General features: G+C 37.5%; 1 protein-coding gene across 3 annotated transcripts in view; it reads right to left on the reverse strand.

Moving 5' to 3' along the window:
- Positions 1–2821: 2821 nt before the first annotated feature.
- The window catches only part of stim2b (stromal interaction molecule 2b), a 51425-nt gene continuing 33336 nt past the window's right edge, over positions 2822–20910 (reverse strand). The window contains exons 3-12 of one of the 3 annotated variants that reach the window (XM_026937207.3): positions 19956–20067; positions 17874–17985; positions 16995–17110; positions 16305–16482; positions 15716–15893; positions 11799–11960; positions 10763–10863; positions 9962–10200; positions 9416–9599; positions 2822–7668 (exon numbers count right to left, since the gene is read on the reverse strand). In XM_026937207.3, coding sequence (XP_026793008.1) covers positions 7143–7668; positions 9416–9599; positions 9962–10200; positions 10763–10863; positions 11799–11960; positions 15716–15893; positions 16305–16482; positions 16995–17110; positions 17874–17985; positions 19956–20067 — 1908 coding nt within the window. In that variant the 3' untranslated portion in view covers positions 2822–7142. The other 2 variants (XM_053233266.1, XM_053233267.1) reach the window with 2 other exon arrangements.

The raw sequence follows: 20910 nt of genomic DNA on the forward strand, positions 1-20910 counted from the left end.
TGTGGTGTACCACAGGGCCCTGTACTTGGCCCACTTTTATTTTCTTTGTATATGTAGCCATTGGGTCATGGGGTCAATTTCCATAGTTATGCTAATTATACATAGTTGTACATATCTGTAGCACCAGATTATGTAACTAACTGTCTGACCAACAGTGTTGACAGGATAAATAGCATTGTTTAAAACTAAATGAAGACAAGATAGAAATGCACTATTTGGCCAAAAGTATGTGGACACCTGACCATCACACTCATATGTGCTTTTTGACCATCTTAGTTCTAGTGAAGGGAAATTGCATTGCCACAGCATACAAAGACATCCTATACAAATGTGTGCTTCCAACTTTGTGGCAACAGTTTAGGGAAGAAAAACATCAGGTGTTGATTAACCTTTGGGCATATGGTGTAAGCCTGTCTGGTAGTGAAGCAAGGAGAATAAAAAAATACACTCACTGTGAACACTTTATTAGGAACACTATACTAAAACTTGGTAGGGCCTTCCTTTGCTCTCAAATCAGCCTCAATTCTTCATGTCAAGGATTCCATAAGATGGTGGAAACATTCCTTTGAGATTCTGGTCCATGATGACATTGTTGGATTCAGATCCAGTGACTGGGAAGGCCACTGAAGAACTCACTGTCATGTTTGTGAAACCAGTTTGAGACGACTTTTGATTTTGACATGGTGCATTATCATGCTGGAAGAAGCCATTAGAAGATGGGTAACTTGTAAGTTTTGCCAGTCTTCTACTGTCCAAGTTTTGGTGAGCCTGTGCCCACTGCAGCCTCAGCTTTCTGAAGTGGAACCTGACATGGTATTCTGCTGTTGTAGCCCATCCGCTTCAAGGTCTGACATGTTGTGCATTCTGAGATGCTTTTCTGCTCACCACAATTGTACAGAGTGGATATCTGAGTTACTGTAGCCTTTCTGTCAGCTTGAACCAGTCTGGTCATTCTCCATTGACCTCTCTCATCAACAAGGCGTTTCCGTCCACAGAACTGCAGCTCACTGGATGTTTTTTTCTTTATTGTACCATAAGTCTACAGACCATTGTGCTTGAAAATCCCAGGAGATCAGCATAGTAATACTCAAAGCAGCCCGTCTGACCCCAACAATCATGCCACAGTCAAAATCACTGAGATCACATTTTTTCCCCTTTCTGATGATTGATGTGAACATTACCCAAAGCTTCCGGCCCGTATCTGAATGAATTTATGCATTGTACTGCTGCCACACGATTGGCTGGTTAGATAATTGCATGAATGAGTAGGCGTACAGGTGTTCCTAATAAAGTGCTCATTGAATGTATAAAACAGACTTGGAAATCTGGCTCTACAGACAAAAACTGAAGTTACAAATCTTGGAGTAATTCTGGACTTTAATTTATCTTTTAAACTGCACATTATTAATGTTACTAAAACTTCATTCTGTCCTCGAAGGAATATAGCATGGATGAGACCCTGTCTCTGGTTACAAGATGCCAAGTTATTGATCCATGCTTTTGTTTTCTCTCTTGGCTACTGTAATGCATTACTAACATGACTAATGGAGACGTGAGAACATTTACACAAACTAGAATGCAAGATCATATTAGACCAGTTTTATTATCACCCCACTAGCTGCCTGTTTCCTTTAGTATTGACTGTAAAATTTTATTACTAGTTTTTAAATCTCTTAATGGTAAAACACTTTCATACATCTCTGACTGCCTGAGAATCTATGTTCCAAATCATGCCTTAAGATCATCTAGTGATAGCCTTCTCCATATTCCAAGTAAGGCAGCTAAAACGTGTAGTGAAACAACCCTTTTTTTAATGCTCCAAAGATCTAGAACACATTACCATTAAACATTTGTGAGCATTCTTCATGTGTGTTTTCATTCAAGCGTTCTCACCCTCAGTGGAAAGACACTGAAACTGTGACAACTTTCCATCCTCTCACCTTTTCTGCTTCTGAAGGCTCATCTAAAGGGTTTATGCAAGAGCTGAGCTTTAGCGCCCATCTTCCTGAGAGTGCATCAAAACGTGTGTTTATGAAATATGGAGGTAAGAAGGAAAAACGCTCTCATTATTCTCGTCAGCCGTGCAGCCTGTCAGGAGCTAGTCACCAGCTATTAACCTTAGTGCATGTCAGCAGAATCTCACTCTCTCTTACTGCTTCTGTTTTCGACATTCGCCTCTCAATTTTTCTTCCTCTTTGCAACACTATGCGCTCATCATCAGTGCTTCTGAATGTCATTCCTGTGGAACCACTCTATTTACTCCAACACTCCTGATTCAACCAGTAGTAGATTTGGTCATTCAGAGATGAGCTGAATCAGTTAACAAAATCTTAAAATTAAAATTGTATCTAAGAAATATCAATAATCCTAATCATCTGAAATCAATGATTATCAATAAGTAAGGTGCTAAATAATCAATTGCCATTGGTTTAATATTGCAAACTTCACATTTACCTACATGAGAAGTGTTCAGTTTGTGTGTACACTTCAGCAGAACATCACTGCCATCTACTGCTGAAGGCGGCACTGCTTTTAACAAATGCTTCTCTTCTGACTTCCCAAAAGGCATGTATAATCTCTCACCCATATAGCATCTGTTTCTTAAACATCTGGCTTTCATTAAGAATCATCATATGTGCATTTTAGTATGAAACTCATGACTCTTTAATATGCAAGATCATGTATTTTTTCCTAATTATTAGTGATCACATTAAAGACTGATTTTAGAAAATGTCTATATCCTGTCTCTAAAATTTATATTTCAACCAAAACAAGAGTTCCCACAATAAAAAAAAAAAAAGAAGAACAAGTGAAAGAAAAATAGTCTAATAGCTTAGCTCTTTATTGATGAGTGTTAAACCACATTTTTTATTAAGTCTTTGTACAGTATACAAATATTCACACAGCAAATTGGGGGTGGGGGGGATGACATTTATATCAATATCATTCATCGATATATGTGAGCACTGAAACTGGGAGTTCAATCTATTATCAGTCAACCAAAAATATTTGGTACAGAAACATTGGAATTCCAATTTATCATTCAATGGTCAACCGTATTGCCTAAATGCTAAGAAACTACAAACCTATGAAATTTCATTTAAATAACACTTAGGTCTTGCGTAAACATTGCTTTATTATTTAATTTCAGCAATATTTGCGCTCCTCGTGGAAGAGGAAAATTAAAGTCCATTACTTGTTCTGTTTATTTCAGTAAGAGCCATTATCCAATTAGCCTAAAGCCTGCTGCTGGGTGTATTTTGGAAACAGCACCATTTCCACGCATATTTAGTCCTGTGCTCAATCCCAAATGGGGAACCGATATAAGTGCACTCTTACGGTATGAAATAAAGGGGTTGTGTGTGCCACTTTACAGGACTATGAAATTTCTGTGTACGGTAAGTAATATAGGATTGCTTTCTTCTTCACTGTATTAACAGAATAAGACTGCGATAAATAGCAGTAGCACGTGTCCTAATTGCTAAAAACCAGCCAAAGCCCTAGTCATGGTCTGTCTAATGGCTGCCACAGACAGTACACACTACATTTTATTACTAAAGGCAGCACACTGTTTTGACACAGCCTAATGAGAGAATGCATTTTTGAAAATATCTGAAATCGTTTAATTTAATGTTACTCCATTTTAGTACGACTGAGTTTGACATTCATATGTTTACAGTGCAAATTTCCAATGTTTTATGAAAAGCTGATTGGGCAGATCATTCCCTATTCAATACGACCTGATGCTGCATTGCAGGCTGCGTATATTTTCTCTATTCACCAATGTTGATTGTGTTACAGTTGTCTGTAATTGCATTTTTAATAGTCAGGTCGGTTCTGTCCTGTCTTGTGGGATGCAAGTTGTAAACATTTGGGAACCTCTGAACTTTTCAGAACTCTGAATTAGTCATTGTACCAGAGGAGGTGGACCAATTTTTTTAAGTATTATAATAAATATAAGTAAGATAGGAAATTGCATTATGCAAGTACAGAAGACGCAGACTAAACAGCAGTGAAAGACTATCTTGGTGGTGTACTGATGCAATATCAATGATCTTCATTCAAATCTTTATTTCCAACCTTAATATGACAAACCTGGTAGAACTACTCAATGTTTCAGAAGGCGACTCTGCAGGAAGATCTCTATAGGGTTGCTGTTGCAATGGTGATGCAATGGAATACCAATCCTGGTCCTCTAGTATCTCTGCAGAGCACAATTTAGTGTTTTCCCTGCTCTCAACACACCTGATTCATCTTATAATCTGGAATATAAAAGCCTTATAAAAGCACTCTTGAAGTCTAAATGGGTGCATTAGAGCTCAGAAAACATTAAAATGTGAAGTGGCTGGGTACTGCAAGAACAAGATGGAGAAACATCGCTCCAAAGCTTTGACCTAACTGAAATGGAGTGGACTTACTCTGGATTTCCCTCTCTTCCTGTCTAAATGTGTAGATGGTTTTAGACTTTTTAATGATAGCAGTGTTTGTGTGTGCGCGCATGTAGAGTGTTGAAGCTTAAGGCAGTAGCTGAATGAACACATTCTCAAATTCAAAATTGATAAGAATTGTGCGGACGTGTGAGGATTTTGTTGGATCTCACACGAATGTTGTAAGAAAAGCTACAACCACAAATCCTGTACTTCATCGTAAGCGTAAACATTCATAGCTTGTCAAACAAAGTGGCTTATACAAATTTTTATTCATCTGAAATCATAAGAAATATTTCACTATGATCATACCTACTTAGCCCTGGTTTCCTCTTACACATAAAACAGTTTAACTAATGTAAGGGCATACACACCATAGACATTTCCCACATCGATGCCCATAGTCTGTTGCACTTTTATGTTAAATAGGTGTATTGTTTTACACATATTTATCATTTTTCGTTTTTCAGCACGATTGTACAATATCCTTCCTTAAGTGATGGCTTCAGGATGACTCAAATTCTCATACATGAGACACTTTATAAATAACAGTAAAATAAAAGCCTGTGACAATGTTTGTCAAAATAACATACGTTTAGGGCCAGGCTATGTATTACAGTGCGTTAGGATGAGGATTGTGATCACAGTGATGGTTAGGCCCTTGAAACAGAGCATTCAGTCCAAGGAATAGGCGTTATTAATGAGTTGTTAAAATTTGCATATGCATATATAAAATACAGAGTCCTTCCACACATTACAAATGCATGTTCGACAGTTTTTAAAAAAAATCTATCTGAACATCGTTGTCATGGGAAAAAAAAAAATAAAGAATGCACTGAAGAATAAATAAGCTAAGAAGCGTTCTAAATGCATCAAATCATTTTGACTCCATCAATTTATTACTTCTTTAGCGCGTCTCTCTTATGTATCTAAACTTACTGTTACTCTGCGAAAAAGCAGCCCTTTCCAAATCAGGAAAGCAGTAGTGCAACAACCTTTAGCAGGATTTTGGTAGCACTTTATCTGCACCAGTCATTATGCCCTTATAACATAGTCAATTTTACAACTTATAGGTTTTGTTATACAAGTCATAAGATTTGGTGAAAAATCAAAAAGACCATCATTTGTACTTGCTGAAATCTTACTTGTATAGCCTCTGCTCGTCATGCTCATGACTGTATTATTCAGGCATTATGACTGTCTGTCTGCTTAAGACTAAGTGCTACCTCTGTCTTACCTTTTTTTTTTCTTACCTTAAAGGTAATTAGTCAAGTACAGGGGCTCTGAGGCATCAGTAAACAGGAAATGACATAGAGCTGAAAGCCCACATTCAACCCTACATCTTCACAATTATGGGTTCTTTTTGGTTTTACCTCCAGAACACTAGAGCCAAACTGATCACTTCTATGATCAAAAACCAACCAACAAACAAAAACAAATTCAGTAATGTTTCATCATGTTTATCATTATTAATCCACAAACTAAGGAAACAGTTGACATTGTTGAGGTGGATAGGCAAAAGGCACCAGGATTAGACAGTGACAATGACAGATGCACATAGAGTGCTTTTCCTAAGTATTCACCCTCCCGAACTTTTCCACAGTTAGTAGTGTTACAACCTGGTATTCAAATGGGCTTAATTGGGATTATATGTCATGAATCCATACAAAATATCCCATAATATTGAAGTGGGCCCAAAAATCAATATAGTCTTCAAAATTATTTACAAATAAATAATGTAAAAGTTTGCGTAAGTATTCATCCTGTTGCTGTGAAATTAGTTATCTCAAACTTTGAGCATCCTGCAAAGCAGCATTAAGTCCATTATTTAAAAAATGGATACAATAGAGCACAACTGCGATTCTGCCTAAAGAAAGTCATCCACCAAATGTCAGCAAGTGGTTAAGAAGGGCAATAGTCAAAGAATCACCCAAGAGGCCAAGGGTAACTCTGATAGCGTTGGCGAGATCAACAGCCCAGATGGGGGAAGCAGTCAGAGCTGTTTTGGTGGCACACTGGGGACCTACACACTATTAGGCAGGTGGTTTTAATGTAATGGCTGATCGGTGTAATCCTAATTACGTCCATGTCAGTTCCAAGTTGTAACACTACAAAATGTGGAAAAGACAGGCAAATATTTATGCAATGCCCTGTATATTATATACAGCATTTTCAATTATATCATTAGCATTTCGAAATTTGACTAAATTTGTAATGTAGGACTTTTTATTGGTTTATTACTTACACAAACAAGCTTCTCAAAGGAACAGCTGTCCACTCACATGGCCTATAATGTAAGTTACAGTAGAGATGACATTTTTTGATAAGGTATGTTATTCTTTGAATAACTTGGATTTGTATTACATCTTATGTTAGTATAATATTTGTTTGGTGCTTTATGATAATCCACCTCTCACAGTCAACCCTAAAACCACAATGTAGAAAGAAGTGAACAATTTTAAAATGACAAAAATGACCCTTGATTTTTGACCATTTGTGATGTTTGAATGACAACATGCCAGTCCAAGTGGACTATAAACGCTTCCAACCCAGGATAGCACCTAGACGGAGCTACATTCTGTTTTAATAAAAATAAAATATAAAAAAGAAAGAAAAATAGAACTAAACATTTTGGCATCTGGTTGACAGTCCATTACATTTTTCATTTGTTTTAAGGCTTTTTCATGTCTTCGTCTAATTTTCCTCTCTTTTCCTTCATTGCTTTTTGCTCTTCTTGAATAAGCTCTTGATTTTTGAGCGCTTTTTCTCAGGGTTGTCGCAGGAGTCTGGGGGACTGGAGGAAGACAGGAGCTGTTTGGCCTCTTTGCTTGTCTTTCCATCCATGTCTAGAGAGCTTAGGGAAGTGTAACGTCCCTCTGGGGGCGTCCCGCCAGCAGACAACTGGCCCAAGCTGTATGACTTCTCCAGCATGCCGTTATAAGCTGCCACCTTAGTGGCAGGGTGAAAGGTCAAACTCTGTGATTCTGGGATAGCAGAACGGGTGAGGTCAGGTGAGCCCTTGTGGATTGAGGTGGGGTCAGCGGTCGATGAAGCTGGAGGTGGTGACGAGATGGTGGCTTCCAAGGCAGTGGCTTGTGCTTCCTGAGCCAACAAGAGGAGCTCATCGCGGGAGATCTTGCGCTGCGGCGTTTCTGCTCCTTGAGTGCAGGAGCTGGAAAACTGCTTCCTTCCCAGGGAGGAACTTAGAGAGTCTGAATCTGAACATGTGTCCTGAGAGTCTCTGTAGGCCAGACAAAATAAACCATACCCAGGTTTCAAGTCAGTAAATTTTACATATGGTTCCCTCGTCTGTTCCTTGTACAGTCCCCTCCAAAAGTATTGGAACGGCAAGGCCAATTCTTTTATTTTTGCAATACACTGAAGACATTTGGGTTTGAGATCAAAAGATGAACATAAGACGACAGATCATAATTTCAGCTTTTATTTCCTGATATTTCAATTCAATTCAGTTTTATTTGTATAGCACTTTTAACAATGGACATTGTCACAAATCAGCTTTACAGAAATATATTAATTCAGGATGTAAATTTACATCTAGATGTGTTAAACAACTTAAAACATGGCACCTTTGGTGGCAGACCAAAGTTGGTGGCAGACTGGAACAGTCTTAAAGTAAATAACACTTAATATTTGGTTGCATATCCCTTGCTTGCTATAACTAACCACTGACCCACTGGCTTGTACCTCAGCTTCTTTCAGGTATTGTTTGTTTTGGGGGTTTCTCCCTTCAGTCTCCTCTTCAGCAGGTGAAATGCTGCTCAATTTTGTTAAGGTCTGGTGATTGACTTGGCCAGTTTAAAACCTTCCACTTTTTTCCCCTGATGAAGTTCTTTTTTGTGTTGGCAGTGTGTTTTGGGTCATTGTCTTGCTGCATGATGAAGTTCCTCCCAATTAGATTGGATGCATTTCTCTGTAAATTGGCAAACAGAATGTTTCTGTAAACTTCTGAATTCATTCTGCTGCTACCATCATGAGTTATAATCATCAGTAAAGATCAGTGAGCCCGTTCCAGAAGCAGCCATGCAAGCCCAAGCCACGACACTACCTCCAATGTGCTTGACTGTGCTCATAAGCAGATCCCTACATTCTCCGCATTTTGGCCTTTCCATCACTTTGATAGAGGTTAATCTTGCCTCCAGAACTTTGTGGCTCATCTCTGTATTTCTTTCTCTGTATTTCTTTGTGGTATGGCCTCTATAATTCTGCTCTCAAAGTCTTCTTCAAATGGTGGATTGTGATACCTTCACCCCCGCCCTGTAGAAGTTGCGTATGATGTCACTGACTGTTACTGTTCTTTTCCTTGGCCAACCTTTTCAATGTCTGGTTGTTAGTACACCAGTGGTTTGTTTCTTTTTCAGGGCATTCTAAATTGTTGCATTGGCTATGCCCAATGGTTTTACAGTGGCTCTGATCAATTTTCCCCTTTTCTCAGCTTCAAAATTGCTTGCTTTTCTTCCATAGACAGCTCTCTGGTCTTCATGTTGGTTTATCCTTATTAACAATAAATGCAGTCTTCACAGGTGAAACCCAGGGCTCAAACCAAGAGTAGAGATTCAAAGTTATTAACTGTTAATACAATCAATCTAACAGGGAACACCTAGGCAACAAGAAACACCTGTCAGTCCAATATTTTTGATCACTTGAAACATGAATGGGATCAAACAAAAGCTGCCATGTTCTAAGTTGTTTAACACATCTAGATGTAAATGTCAGGAAACGAAAGCTGAAATTCTGATCTACTGTCTCATATTCATCTTTTGATCTCAAACCCAAATGCCTTCAGTATATAGCTAAAACAAAAGAATTGGCCTTGCCGTTCCAATACTTTTGAAGGAGACTGTGCGTGTATGCATATATATTTCCTATTCGTTTTAAGAACGGATCTGTAACTGTAAAACTTATGAAAGACTTATGAATTTTAATCTGACATGACAAACTAAAAACAAAAGAAAGGGGCAAGGCTATACCTTTTTGTGTCAATGCTGAAAAAAATGTGTTCGTCATCTGGCTCTGGTCTGTAGACGCCTGGTGCTGAGGCCATAGACAGCAGGTCAGGATCGGGCGAGACAAGAGAAGCTTGATGGGAAAGGAGACTCCGCCGAGAGCGACACAAACTGCTGTTACGCAGCAGAGGAGGACGAGCCAGTGGAGCTACAGACGAGGTAGAAGACAAAGGCATATATATATTTTTATCTTATAAAAAATTACACACACATAAACACACACAATATGATAGATAGATAGATAGATAGATAGATAGATAGATAGATAGATAGATAGATAAGATGCCTAACTAAAGGAAGATTACAAAATACCTTTATGTAGATTCAGAAAATTAGGAAAACATTTTGTATTTTTCCTTTAGTTATATTGTTTTTTATTAATTACTTGTATTTTCACTGTGCTTTTTTAATTAATTAAATGTTTTCACTTTTTCTTTTAATCCTTGTATTACAATTTTTATATTTCAAATGAATTTTCCAAAAGCAGTAAGGACTGTCAGAAGTTCTCACAGTTAAACTGTGGGACGATGGGGGGCGTGTCCTCGTCCACGTCGTCCACTCCCCCTGCAATGGGGTACGGGGGCAGTGAGACACGTGGCATCACCACCCAGCTGTGCTCGGAGTAGAGTGATGCACTCAAGCTTGGCAGACCTGAGTTCTGCACCACAGGGAACCCACACAATCTTTCAATCTGCTGCCAGCGATGAAGACGCTCACGCAGACATGCTGTCACCTCAGACAGGGCTTTCCTATACCACACACAGCCAAACACAACACACAGAGATCAGAGATACACACACAGCCAAACACAATACACAGAGATCAGAGACACACAAACAAACAGCCAAACACAATACAGAGAGATCAGAGAGAGACACACACACCCAGCCAAATGCAACACACAGAGATCAGAGATACACAAACAAACAGCCAAACACAATACAGAGAGATCAGAGACACACACACAGCCAAACACAATACACAGAGATCAGAGAGACACACAGCCAAACACAATACACAGAGATCAGAGAGACACACACACAGCCAAACAATACAGAGAGATCAGAGAGACACACACACAGCCAAACAATACAGAGAGATCAGAGAGACACACACACAGCCAAACAATACAGAGAGATCAGAGAGACACACACACAGCCAAACAATACAGAGAGATCAGAGACACACACACACACACACACACACACAGCCAAACAATACAGAGAGATCAGAGACACACACACAGCCAAACACAATACAGATATATAGAGAGACACAGTGTAGGTTAATTGTGTGTGTATGTACACCTACTTGGCTTCAAGTATTTTGTGGTCAACCTCATCCAGTGACGAACTGTGAGCTACATGCAGAGTACCAAACACAGAACCTCTCTTCTTTTTTATCTTCTCTGCCTGAAATAAAAAAAATACACACACACACACACATGACTTCTGTGTCTGCATTAAACTCTCCAATTATATCAAACTCAAATTTCATACACTATTCAAAACATTATCAAATAAGAGTAATAAAAGTGTATTAATAGTAAATATAATCCATTAAGAATACTAATATGTGGAAAATAGACAATAATGAATAACAAAAAAGAAGTTTTTTTAATACAGAAATTGCTAAAGTATTCATTTTCAGAGTCTGAGGCTCACAGCAGTGTGTGCTAATTGCTTTGTCTAATTGCTTAGTGACTCATTCCAAATGTAAATGACAAAAGGCAAAAACAAACTATCTAATTAAAAAGTAATTTACCCACATCATTAAATAGCCAAATTAGTATGTGGAAAAAAATCTGCTTCATTTGGTTGGTGTTGGTGCATGTGTTGGATCTATATATTTCTAGACAAATAATGAAATGGGCTGAAATAAAAAAAATTTTTAAAAACAGTGTTCAATGCATTAATTAACAATGTGATTGGATTTGACCCGGTTAGGTACCTATGAGAGCGCTCTATGAACCTTAGAAATATTTTCTTGGTACTATTTAAAAACATGAAAGAATACATTAATTACAGAAAAATAATTAAAGTGCATATTTGTGGTTTGGTGTGCTAGGTGTTTTTTATTAAATGCTTGAAATCTTGGACTTTAAGCCCAAAAGCTAGACATCAGTTGTAAGTGTTTACATTTCTGAGTAATGTTCATAAAACACTGTTATAATACACATTATAATTTATCTTTATAATTACAAAGATTATTGTGCTTTTGTAAAACTCTCATTAAAAAAAACTGTTGAAAAGAAATTAAAAGGCCTTTGAAAAGTAAACTTCTATGAGATTTTGCTGCAATACTATCATGTGATATGTCATCATATCACACAAACATACACACTCACCTCTTCCTTGGCAACAGTGAGCTGGAGCTCAGCATTCTGTTTTTTGATGTTGTAGTATTGGACCTCCACCTCGTGTGTGAGCTGCAGCCACATCTGTAAGGCTTCGGGAACTGACCGCTCTGACTGTAACTCCTTCTCTGCTCGCTTTAATGCCACACGCACCTACATACACACACATATGCATGAGCACAATTACAGCCTCATACAAAAGCACATCAGTGTCCTAGCTAATATTCCACAAACCCTCAATCTTAAACTACAAGCTTTGTCTCAATCTGGCCAGAGGGTTAAAGCTCATATGGAACACTCACAGAGAACAGGAATACAGTCTGAAACACCTCTACATTAACACTAACGGCCAAGCCTAAAAGTGGCCAATTCTAAATCTTTCACTGTTACTTGTGATCAAATGACACCATCTGTCTTGCATCAGAAAACATTTCCCTCATCTGTTACAGATACTTAACACAAATACTCAATATAAGAGATTTAAAAAATAGAAATTAAAAAAAAAAAATCAAATTTTTACTGCTAAAATGATTAATATATAGAACAAATCTATCTGAATAGCAATACAATAAAATACTTTAACACAAGCTACTGGATGGCTCTTCTCTCTCTCTCTATCTATTTATCTGTTTATCTATATATACAGTCATGTGGAAAAAAATTAGGACACCCCATTAAATATTCAGTTCTTTACTAAGAAATGTCAACATGTCAATTTCTGATCTTGTTTTAATTTGTACCTGTAGATGAAACTGATGTAATTGCATGTAAACAACAAAAAAAATCACTTTGTTTTCACTTATTAAACAAAAGAAATCAACAGGATCTCAATAGGATTTAGATCTGGGCTTTGACTTGGCCATTCCAGAACTCTCCATTTTTTTACTTTACAGCCAGTCCTTGGTGGATTTACTGGTATGTTTTGGATCACTGTCATGTTGCAAGGTCCAGTTCCGCTTCAGCTTCAAATTTTTGACAGATGGTCTCACATGTTCCTCAAGCACCTTCTGATACAATGTTGAATTCATAGTGGATTCTATGATGGTGAGCTGCAGCAAAGCATCCCCAAACCATAACACTTCCACCTCCATGTTTCACAGTGGGTATGAGGTTCTTTTGCTGAAATGCTGGATTTGGTTTACACCAAACATGCCCTCTGTTATGGTGTCCAAATAATTCAGTTTTAGACTCATCTGTCCAAAGCACATTATTCCAGAAGTCTTGGCCTTTGTCTATGTGTTCTTTGGCAAACTTCAGTCTTGCCCTCATGTTTTTGTTAGACAGCAAAGGTTTCCTCCTTGCACACCTCCCATGATAATTAAAGTTGTGCAGTCTCTTTCTGATTGTAGATTCATGCACTTTGACTTCAAGTGTAGCAAGAGCTTGCTGTAGGTCCCGTGATGATATTTTAGGGTTTTTTAAGCATCTTGTGGTATGCTCTTGGGGTGAATTTGCTTGGATGGCCTGACCTGGCCATGTTGGCAGTTGTTTTAAATGTTCTCCACTTGTAAATGATTTTACAGACAGTGGAATGGCTGATTACAAATTCTTTTGAGATCTTTTTATATCTCTTACCAGACTCATAAGCATCAACAATCTTCTTTCTGAAGGCCTCAGAGAGCTCTTTGGATCTCACCATGGTGATACCTCTCACTTCATCAATTAAGAGCAAACCAAACTAAATGTCTGAGGTTTAAATAAGGCAAGACTCCTTCAAAATGCTCTGTAACGATGATCTAATCATTTGCACCTGATGTGATACACCTGTAGGTAATTTTAGCCATTTTAAATACAAATAAATGTGGGGGTGTCCTTACTTTTAACTCACAAGAAATTGGATTTTTTTTTTTAATTACATTTTAAAATCATTTTTTAATCATTTTAAAAAGACTTTTCTTTGATTTTATTTGTTTAGTTATATTACTTGACTCTCCCAATATTGTTAAAATGAAGATCAAATGTCCATATTTTTAACTCTGTTAAAAAAAAAAACACAGGCTTTCATGGGGTGTCCTAATTCTATCACATGACTGTATGTGTATGTATGTATATATATATATATATATATATATATATATATATAAATATATATATATATATATATATACACATACATACATACATACATACATATATATGGTACCGTGCAGAAGTCTTAGGCGCATGCAAAGAATACTATAAACTGTTTACTGCACTATAAAGAGCAGGAAACAGTAATAAATGCAACAAAGTCAATATTTGGTGTGACGACCCTTTGCTTAAAAAAAGTTGTAGGGTCAGGTACAGTTTGTGCAGTTTTATAAGGAAATGAGCTGTAAGTGTTACTGAGCATCTTGCAGAAGCAGCCACAGTTCTTCTGGAGACTTTGCCTGTCACACTTGCTTCTTATTTTTGCAGCAAAACCCAGCAGCCTTCATTATGTTTTTTTGTAACATTTAATTTTGTTCTGGAAAACTACTGTTTGGAAATCTAAAATGTTTTTGTACTGACTCAGTAATGTAGAAGTCATAAAATAAAAATGTATAACAAAGTTTGTACAAAAAAAAAATATATATATATATGCATATATACACAAACACACACACACACACACAGACACACACAGACACACACACACACAGAGACACACACACAAGGCCCATTTATACCACTGGCGCACAAGAGGCAGTATTTATATTTAATCTTCTGACTGGCTCACAGACATTATGGTAGACAGAAATCTGTTTTCTGATTCAGCTGAATTGAATGCCAAGGAAAAGAAAGAGCTGCTGGATGTAAGATTGTGGAATTTCACCCTCTCTGGTCGAAAAATGGTAATGCATGTTGTATGCATGACAAAACTGCAGAATTGTAGGGTTGTTCTTTTTTTTTTTTTTTTTTTTAAGAAAAAAAAAGCTTTTTTAGATAGATGTTATTCTTATTCTCCGACCTACTAAACTAGCTGGAGGTTATTTTTTCATAGAGACTAAAAAGCACTTTTGGAAGCTGCTCTGCAAAAGGACGTCTGCTAAAAGCTGTAAATATAAAAGTAAATGTTTTGCTGAACCGTTTCGTGTCAAGCCAGTACCAAGAGAATTCAAGGCTGCATCCCAAACTGTATAATGCACACTTAGCAGTATGCTTAAACGGTGTACTGAGAAATTATTTAACACAGTAGTATGCAGTTTGTAATGCAGCTCTAGTGTCTAGTGTGATTCTGAAGAGCTTATTATTTGTGTCCACTCTTTTTCTGCATCAAAAAAATGGAATTTCCACCTGTTTTGGGGGCGCCCATGTTCAGCATTGAATTTATTTGTGATGTTAATGGCTTATATTAAAGTAGACACTCAGGGCTTTAAGAATTTGCAGTGTTTCATAAGTGTTTCCTTTTTTTACCTAGCTTAGTAGGTTCAAATGTTTACAATTTTATTGTGGCAGTTGTACACAGTGTTTTACTATCAAAAACGCTTTAGTTGTGCTGTCCATTTTATCTCTGTACCAGTGTTATTGTGGAGAGGTGGGAATTGTTCGCCCTTTCCCATTGCCCTGCTCACAAGCAGCTAAACACAGAGTCACGATACTTTACACACAGAAACCCAACAGTGCCGTGACTAATCTTATATCAGACTTGCGGTGATAAAATAATTCATTTGTTTATACTTTGAAAATGTTTATTGAAAATGTCAGATTTCGTAATGGAATGCCAGTGCACTGCGAGTAAGGGTTACTAGAGCAGACGCAATATGACAATAAATACTTTATTGTGCACATAAATGTGTCACATTTACTGCCAGATGAAAGAATAAAACCTCTCAGAGTAGTTATGGGGTTAAATGTTGAAACGTAGAATATATGTCAAATGTTGGACAGATACTGAAAGTGACTGTAGGGAAAACTTTAGTATGCAAGTCCTCAGCTCTCACTCCTACCTGCACCAGTTCCTCCTCGGCGTATTTGAGTCGGCTGAGTTCGCACTCGGCTCCCTCGCGGAGCTCTCGCAGTCGGTGAGCTTCCCTCTTTGCACCATTGATCTCATCTCGCATCTTCTGCTCCAGGTTCTGCTTCTCCACTGCCACCGTGCGATTCTCCTCTTGTGCCTTCTCCAGTCTGCAACAGCCACACACACATCAGAGCTAAAAGCGACTACAGAGCATCATACTTAATATGCCAATTTCTGTGCATTTTGTAAGGCATTTCTTCTTGCATTTTAAAGCCACACCACCTTCTCTTTAGATTACACTAGGTCATGTTCAAGTTCAGTCTAGAAATTAGAAACTTTCTTAAGTCATGAAAAACTCATCAAATTTTACCCAAAATTATACTAAGATTACTAAGATTATATAACACCACAAACACAAGTGGAACAAAGTTAGGTGTAATTTATCAACAAAATAACACCAAATAAAATGGATTTCCTTAGTTGTTAAATAGTGTTTGATAGATAGATGGATAGATAGATAGATAGACAGACAGACAGATAGCTTTTCAGACCTGACTGCATAGGATTTCTCTGAATACCTGCTCTGCAGCTCCATCAGGCTCTGTTCAGCGCTCTGCAGGCTCTCCAGGTCCTTCATCATGCGCGAGATGTGGATTTTGGAGGACTTGTTCTGCACATAGGCGAACCAGCAGCCTCCTACCCCGATGATGATGGACACCATGAGGACAAAGTCTTTCAACCAGTTATGCTGTGGCCCTGAAGGAGGGATGAGTGCAAACAAATAGCGTTTGTGTGTCTTGTCATTAGGGGGGTTACGGATTGAAATGTTTGCAGTATGATAACCTGGGCTACTAATATCACGGTATCACCATATTAATCCACCACTTAAACACACACAAACCAGTGGTGAAAATTAAAGGAAAATTTTATTACGAAATGTCTGCATGAAAGACTCTTTGCACATCCTTGTATATATAACAACAACAAAAAAAAAAACAGAAGGAAACAAAAAGGTTAGGAAAGTTTTGGTAAGTCACAGCCAGGCACAAAGGTACTTGATTGGGTATGAAAAAAAAAAAACAGGTAGGTAGACTGGAATAAATGAAAATGTATTTTATTCAGTATTTTGGTTGAGTTAACTGCCCAACTACTACTAGTTAGTCATACTCCATGACTAACTAAGACTCTGTAACAACTGTACTTATCACACAGGTTTACTTAATGAATTGTCTAATGTGGCACTCACACACTCATAACTAGCCACTTACGTAATGGTGGTCCAAACAGCACAGCATCCAGCGCCTTCAAATTTAATTTCTGTTTATGTCGTTGATCTAATATCTTTAGTTGTGATGACATAAACGAAGGTTCGTTAGCCGCTATTCTGCAGATAAAAGAGAGAGATAGTGAGAGAAAGATAGAGAGATAGTAGAGATACAGAGTGCAGTATGTAAAACTAATACACTTCTGTGGAATTGAATTATTTCTCAAACAATATTCTATTCTCTAATAGAACTCAAAAAGCTGTTTTTGATTAGTTTGACTTAAAATACTCAATCAGTGTTATTCATTAAGAGACATCAGTTAGTGTGTTAGGTGCATACGTGTCACCAGGACAAAATACTCATATATTCAGTCTGTTCTGGTAATGGACTCAGCTATTCGAACCATACAGTAAGACACCTTAAAATAAATTCACAGTCATTATAACAGGAACATATGAGTAAGAGAGGGTGAATATCTACGTGCCTATTTAAATAGAACGTACAAAATGGCTGAAAGACCATATGTGCACAGCCTACAGCACAGCAGAGAGAGAGGGGATCTGGAGTTGTGACATCATTTCATGAGTCAGCAAGTGCTGCTAGAGGGATGAAACCCAATCTTTAAATCCTGCTTCACCTCCATTCCTCAATCCCCCTTTCCCTGCACCCGCACACAGCTACCAGAAGGGGGCAGTGCCACACTAATATCACCAACATTCCTCCTATCATCACTGTTTCAGTTGTTGGTGACTTTTATTGGAATACAAATTATGATTGGGATGCTTAAAATATATTTTCCCTAGTTCATTCGGAAGCTATGCTCAAGAGACATGTGACTGTGTGTGTGACTGTGTGTGTGTGTGTGTGTGTGTGTGTGTTTACCGAGGTAGCGTATTGCCATTAACTCTGAACTCTCTGAAGTTTGTTTCGTACTGTGGAAGCTCTACCGATTCTTTCAGCCACTGGACTGCATCGTCCATCGTCCAGTTATGAACTGAGAGAAACATAGACAGGGAATTAGTCTGAAACATTCAAATCTGTTCTAATATTTTCAAATTATTGTGTGTGTGTCTAGATTAATATATTTTCATACAACAGGAACCTCACTCATGCATAGCAATATGCTTTAATGTGGACCTCCATGCCTAAAGTAATGACTGTGCTTAAAGCAAATGATTAAAGCAACGATTAGATTTTTGCATATACAGTATATAGTCCAATCCAAGTCTGGAATGCAGTAATCAAATTCAAAAAGCACTATATATAAAACTGCATAGCACAACTCACTTAGGTCTTTCTATTTGCAATATTTCAATTACCTGCACACTAGGGCTGGAAGAAGATGAATATAATACTAAAAAAAATCCTATAACCTATAATTTATAATAAATACTGCAAATACACTGTATTTAATTATTTACATAGAGAAACTGATAGATAATTTTGTAACACTTTATTTAGATAGTCCACTTTAGACACTCTATAAACAGTCAATAAATGATCTATAGACTGTTAACAAATAGCCTAGCAACTAATACTAAATAATGTCAACTGTTTATAGTTGTGTAAGTTTAACAGAAAATCTATAAACTCTGACTATCAGTGTGTCCCTTTTTTGTCACTTTATTTGAATGGCCCAAGTTTGTAGACTATAAATAGTTCCCTAGTCCTATCACAGTTTCAAATCCAAACATAATGTGATGTTGAGAATCAGCTGATAAACTGCACAATGACAGTCTATAGATCACTGCCCAAATAAACTGTTACTAACTGTTTATCTTATCTTACTTCCTTTGATTTCTTATTTGTGGTTTGTTGGCTCACATGGTTAAAGCTACGCTGTGTATGATTTTTTTGTTGTTGTTAAAAATTACACAACAAATAAACCATGATTATTGTGTCAGGGGTTTATTAAGCCCTGACGGTCCTGTAAAAACAATTCACAGTCAGTACTGTGTCAAGGGTTTCTGAATGAAACTTGCGGGAGACTTGTACACATACATCATCCACCTGTTCAGGTACATCAAACACTGTCATGAAAGAAGTCCGACTCCACTGTGACAGCCAATCAGGGGAGGAAAAAAAAGGAACAAAAGGAGGAAATGATAGATGATAGTCTGCTAATTCTTGTTGTGGAGTTTTAATTATAACCCAGTTGAAGGTGTTTAGCTAGAGAACTAGTGACTAACAGGAGGTGTTGTTGATTTGGGGAGATGTTTGTATGTCAGTCTCAGTTATTTTGGATGAGAGTGAGTAATGTGAGCCCTCTGCACACTGATGTGCACAATAAAGTTATGTTATACTCGTAACGCTTTCGTAATATCGAGCAATCGCAAATCGCAAATACTTGAGCTGTGACCCAAACTGCTAAATTCCAAAATCTGTATGTTTAATGTATCATTAATGTACAAATCCTGCAGCTTTAATGTTGTCCTGTGTTTAAAATCATGTGACCTATTTCATGCAACTCTTTATTATGGAATGTCTTCGTCTACAACAGCATAATGCAATACTAATGGTATAACTAATACTTTATCACCGTCTTTACTCCATCATGCCATTATATCACACACACACACACACACACACACACACACACAAACACACAAACACACACACAAACAATTCCTTGTTTCTTCTCTTACTCAGAGACAGTGGGATGACCCAGTATCTGTCAGGTTGCATAACACAATGCAGGCTACAATTCAGGAAAATGTCATTTCATGTGATTCACAGTTGTGTAGGTTGCCTACACTGTTTTCAGCTGTTTATGATGGACTGAGGCTCTCTTCAGACCGTGTTAGTGCATGTAGCGTATTAATTAAACATCTGATGGCCAGGCACTGACCATGAAACATCCTTCGCAACATTATAGTTCTATATGTTTTCCATCTGTCTTAATATCTATTTTGAATAAAAATTTATTTGGTATAGACATCTGCATCTTAACTGTCTCTGTCTCACCTTCAGACGTCTTCCATCCTTTCCACAGCTCCTCTACAGTAATGTGCTGGTCCTCTCTGTGCAGGTTGCTGTGTTTGTTCGTTTGCTGCTGCTTCATGTCCTCGATGATGAACTGAAAAAAGCACAAGACACACCTTAATCACACAAACGTTCACATGATTGCTTCCCGGATAATATTCAATGCATACAGACTTCTAACAACTCTAATAAATCCTAACAACTTCAAAAATATGTGCCCTGTGTGCATACCACAACACACTGTGGAAAGTCTACAAAACAAAGCAGAACCTCAGGAAGCTCATCTAGGAGTCCAGAGACTTTACACAATTCAATATGCACTAACTTTATTAGAAAGTGACAGAAAAATTAAATAATCAAAGTTCGATTCTGAATAGCTGGATTTTCCATTTAGTCAAATCTCCAAGCCTTCTGGAAGACTGTGATACACCACAGAGTGCCGTCACTAAGCCTAATCATTAGCTGGTTTTAGTTTACACAGTCACACCTTTTAGGTCTTAAGCCCTATTCAGATTGGACTAGTTTTACATGGGGAGGTTGGGTGATAGAATTATTATTGCAGTATCTCTGAAGACTTTAGTGCCATCTGAATCTATGATGTCAGTCATTTTCATAGACTGTTCATGCACTCATCTGGAAAGATATTTTACCTTCTATAAAATGAACAGCAGAAATAATCACATAATAAATATATATATATATATATATATATATATATATATATATATATATATATATATATCTCCTAACTGACTAGTTGGCAAATATTCTGTCATATCCTGTATGGAAAGAATTTTTTAAAATAAGAAGACACTCCAGGAAGCACTCTTCCGCGGAAACCAAACTGAAACTAGGTACTGGGCAAGTTTCAAATGGCAAACAACAAAACACAGACGACAAATCAGACATAATCGTTATATACATCGTCTGGAAATCT

Source organism: Pangasianodon hypophthalmus, chromosome 4 (genome assembly GCF_027358585.1).
Source record: "Pangasianodon hypophthalmus isolate fPanHyp1 chromosome 4, fPanHyp1.pri, whole genome shotgun sequence".
Lineage (NCBI taxonomy): Eukaryota > Metazoa > Chordata > Actinopteri > Siluriformes > Pangasiidae > Pangasianodon > Pangasianodon hypophthalmus.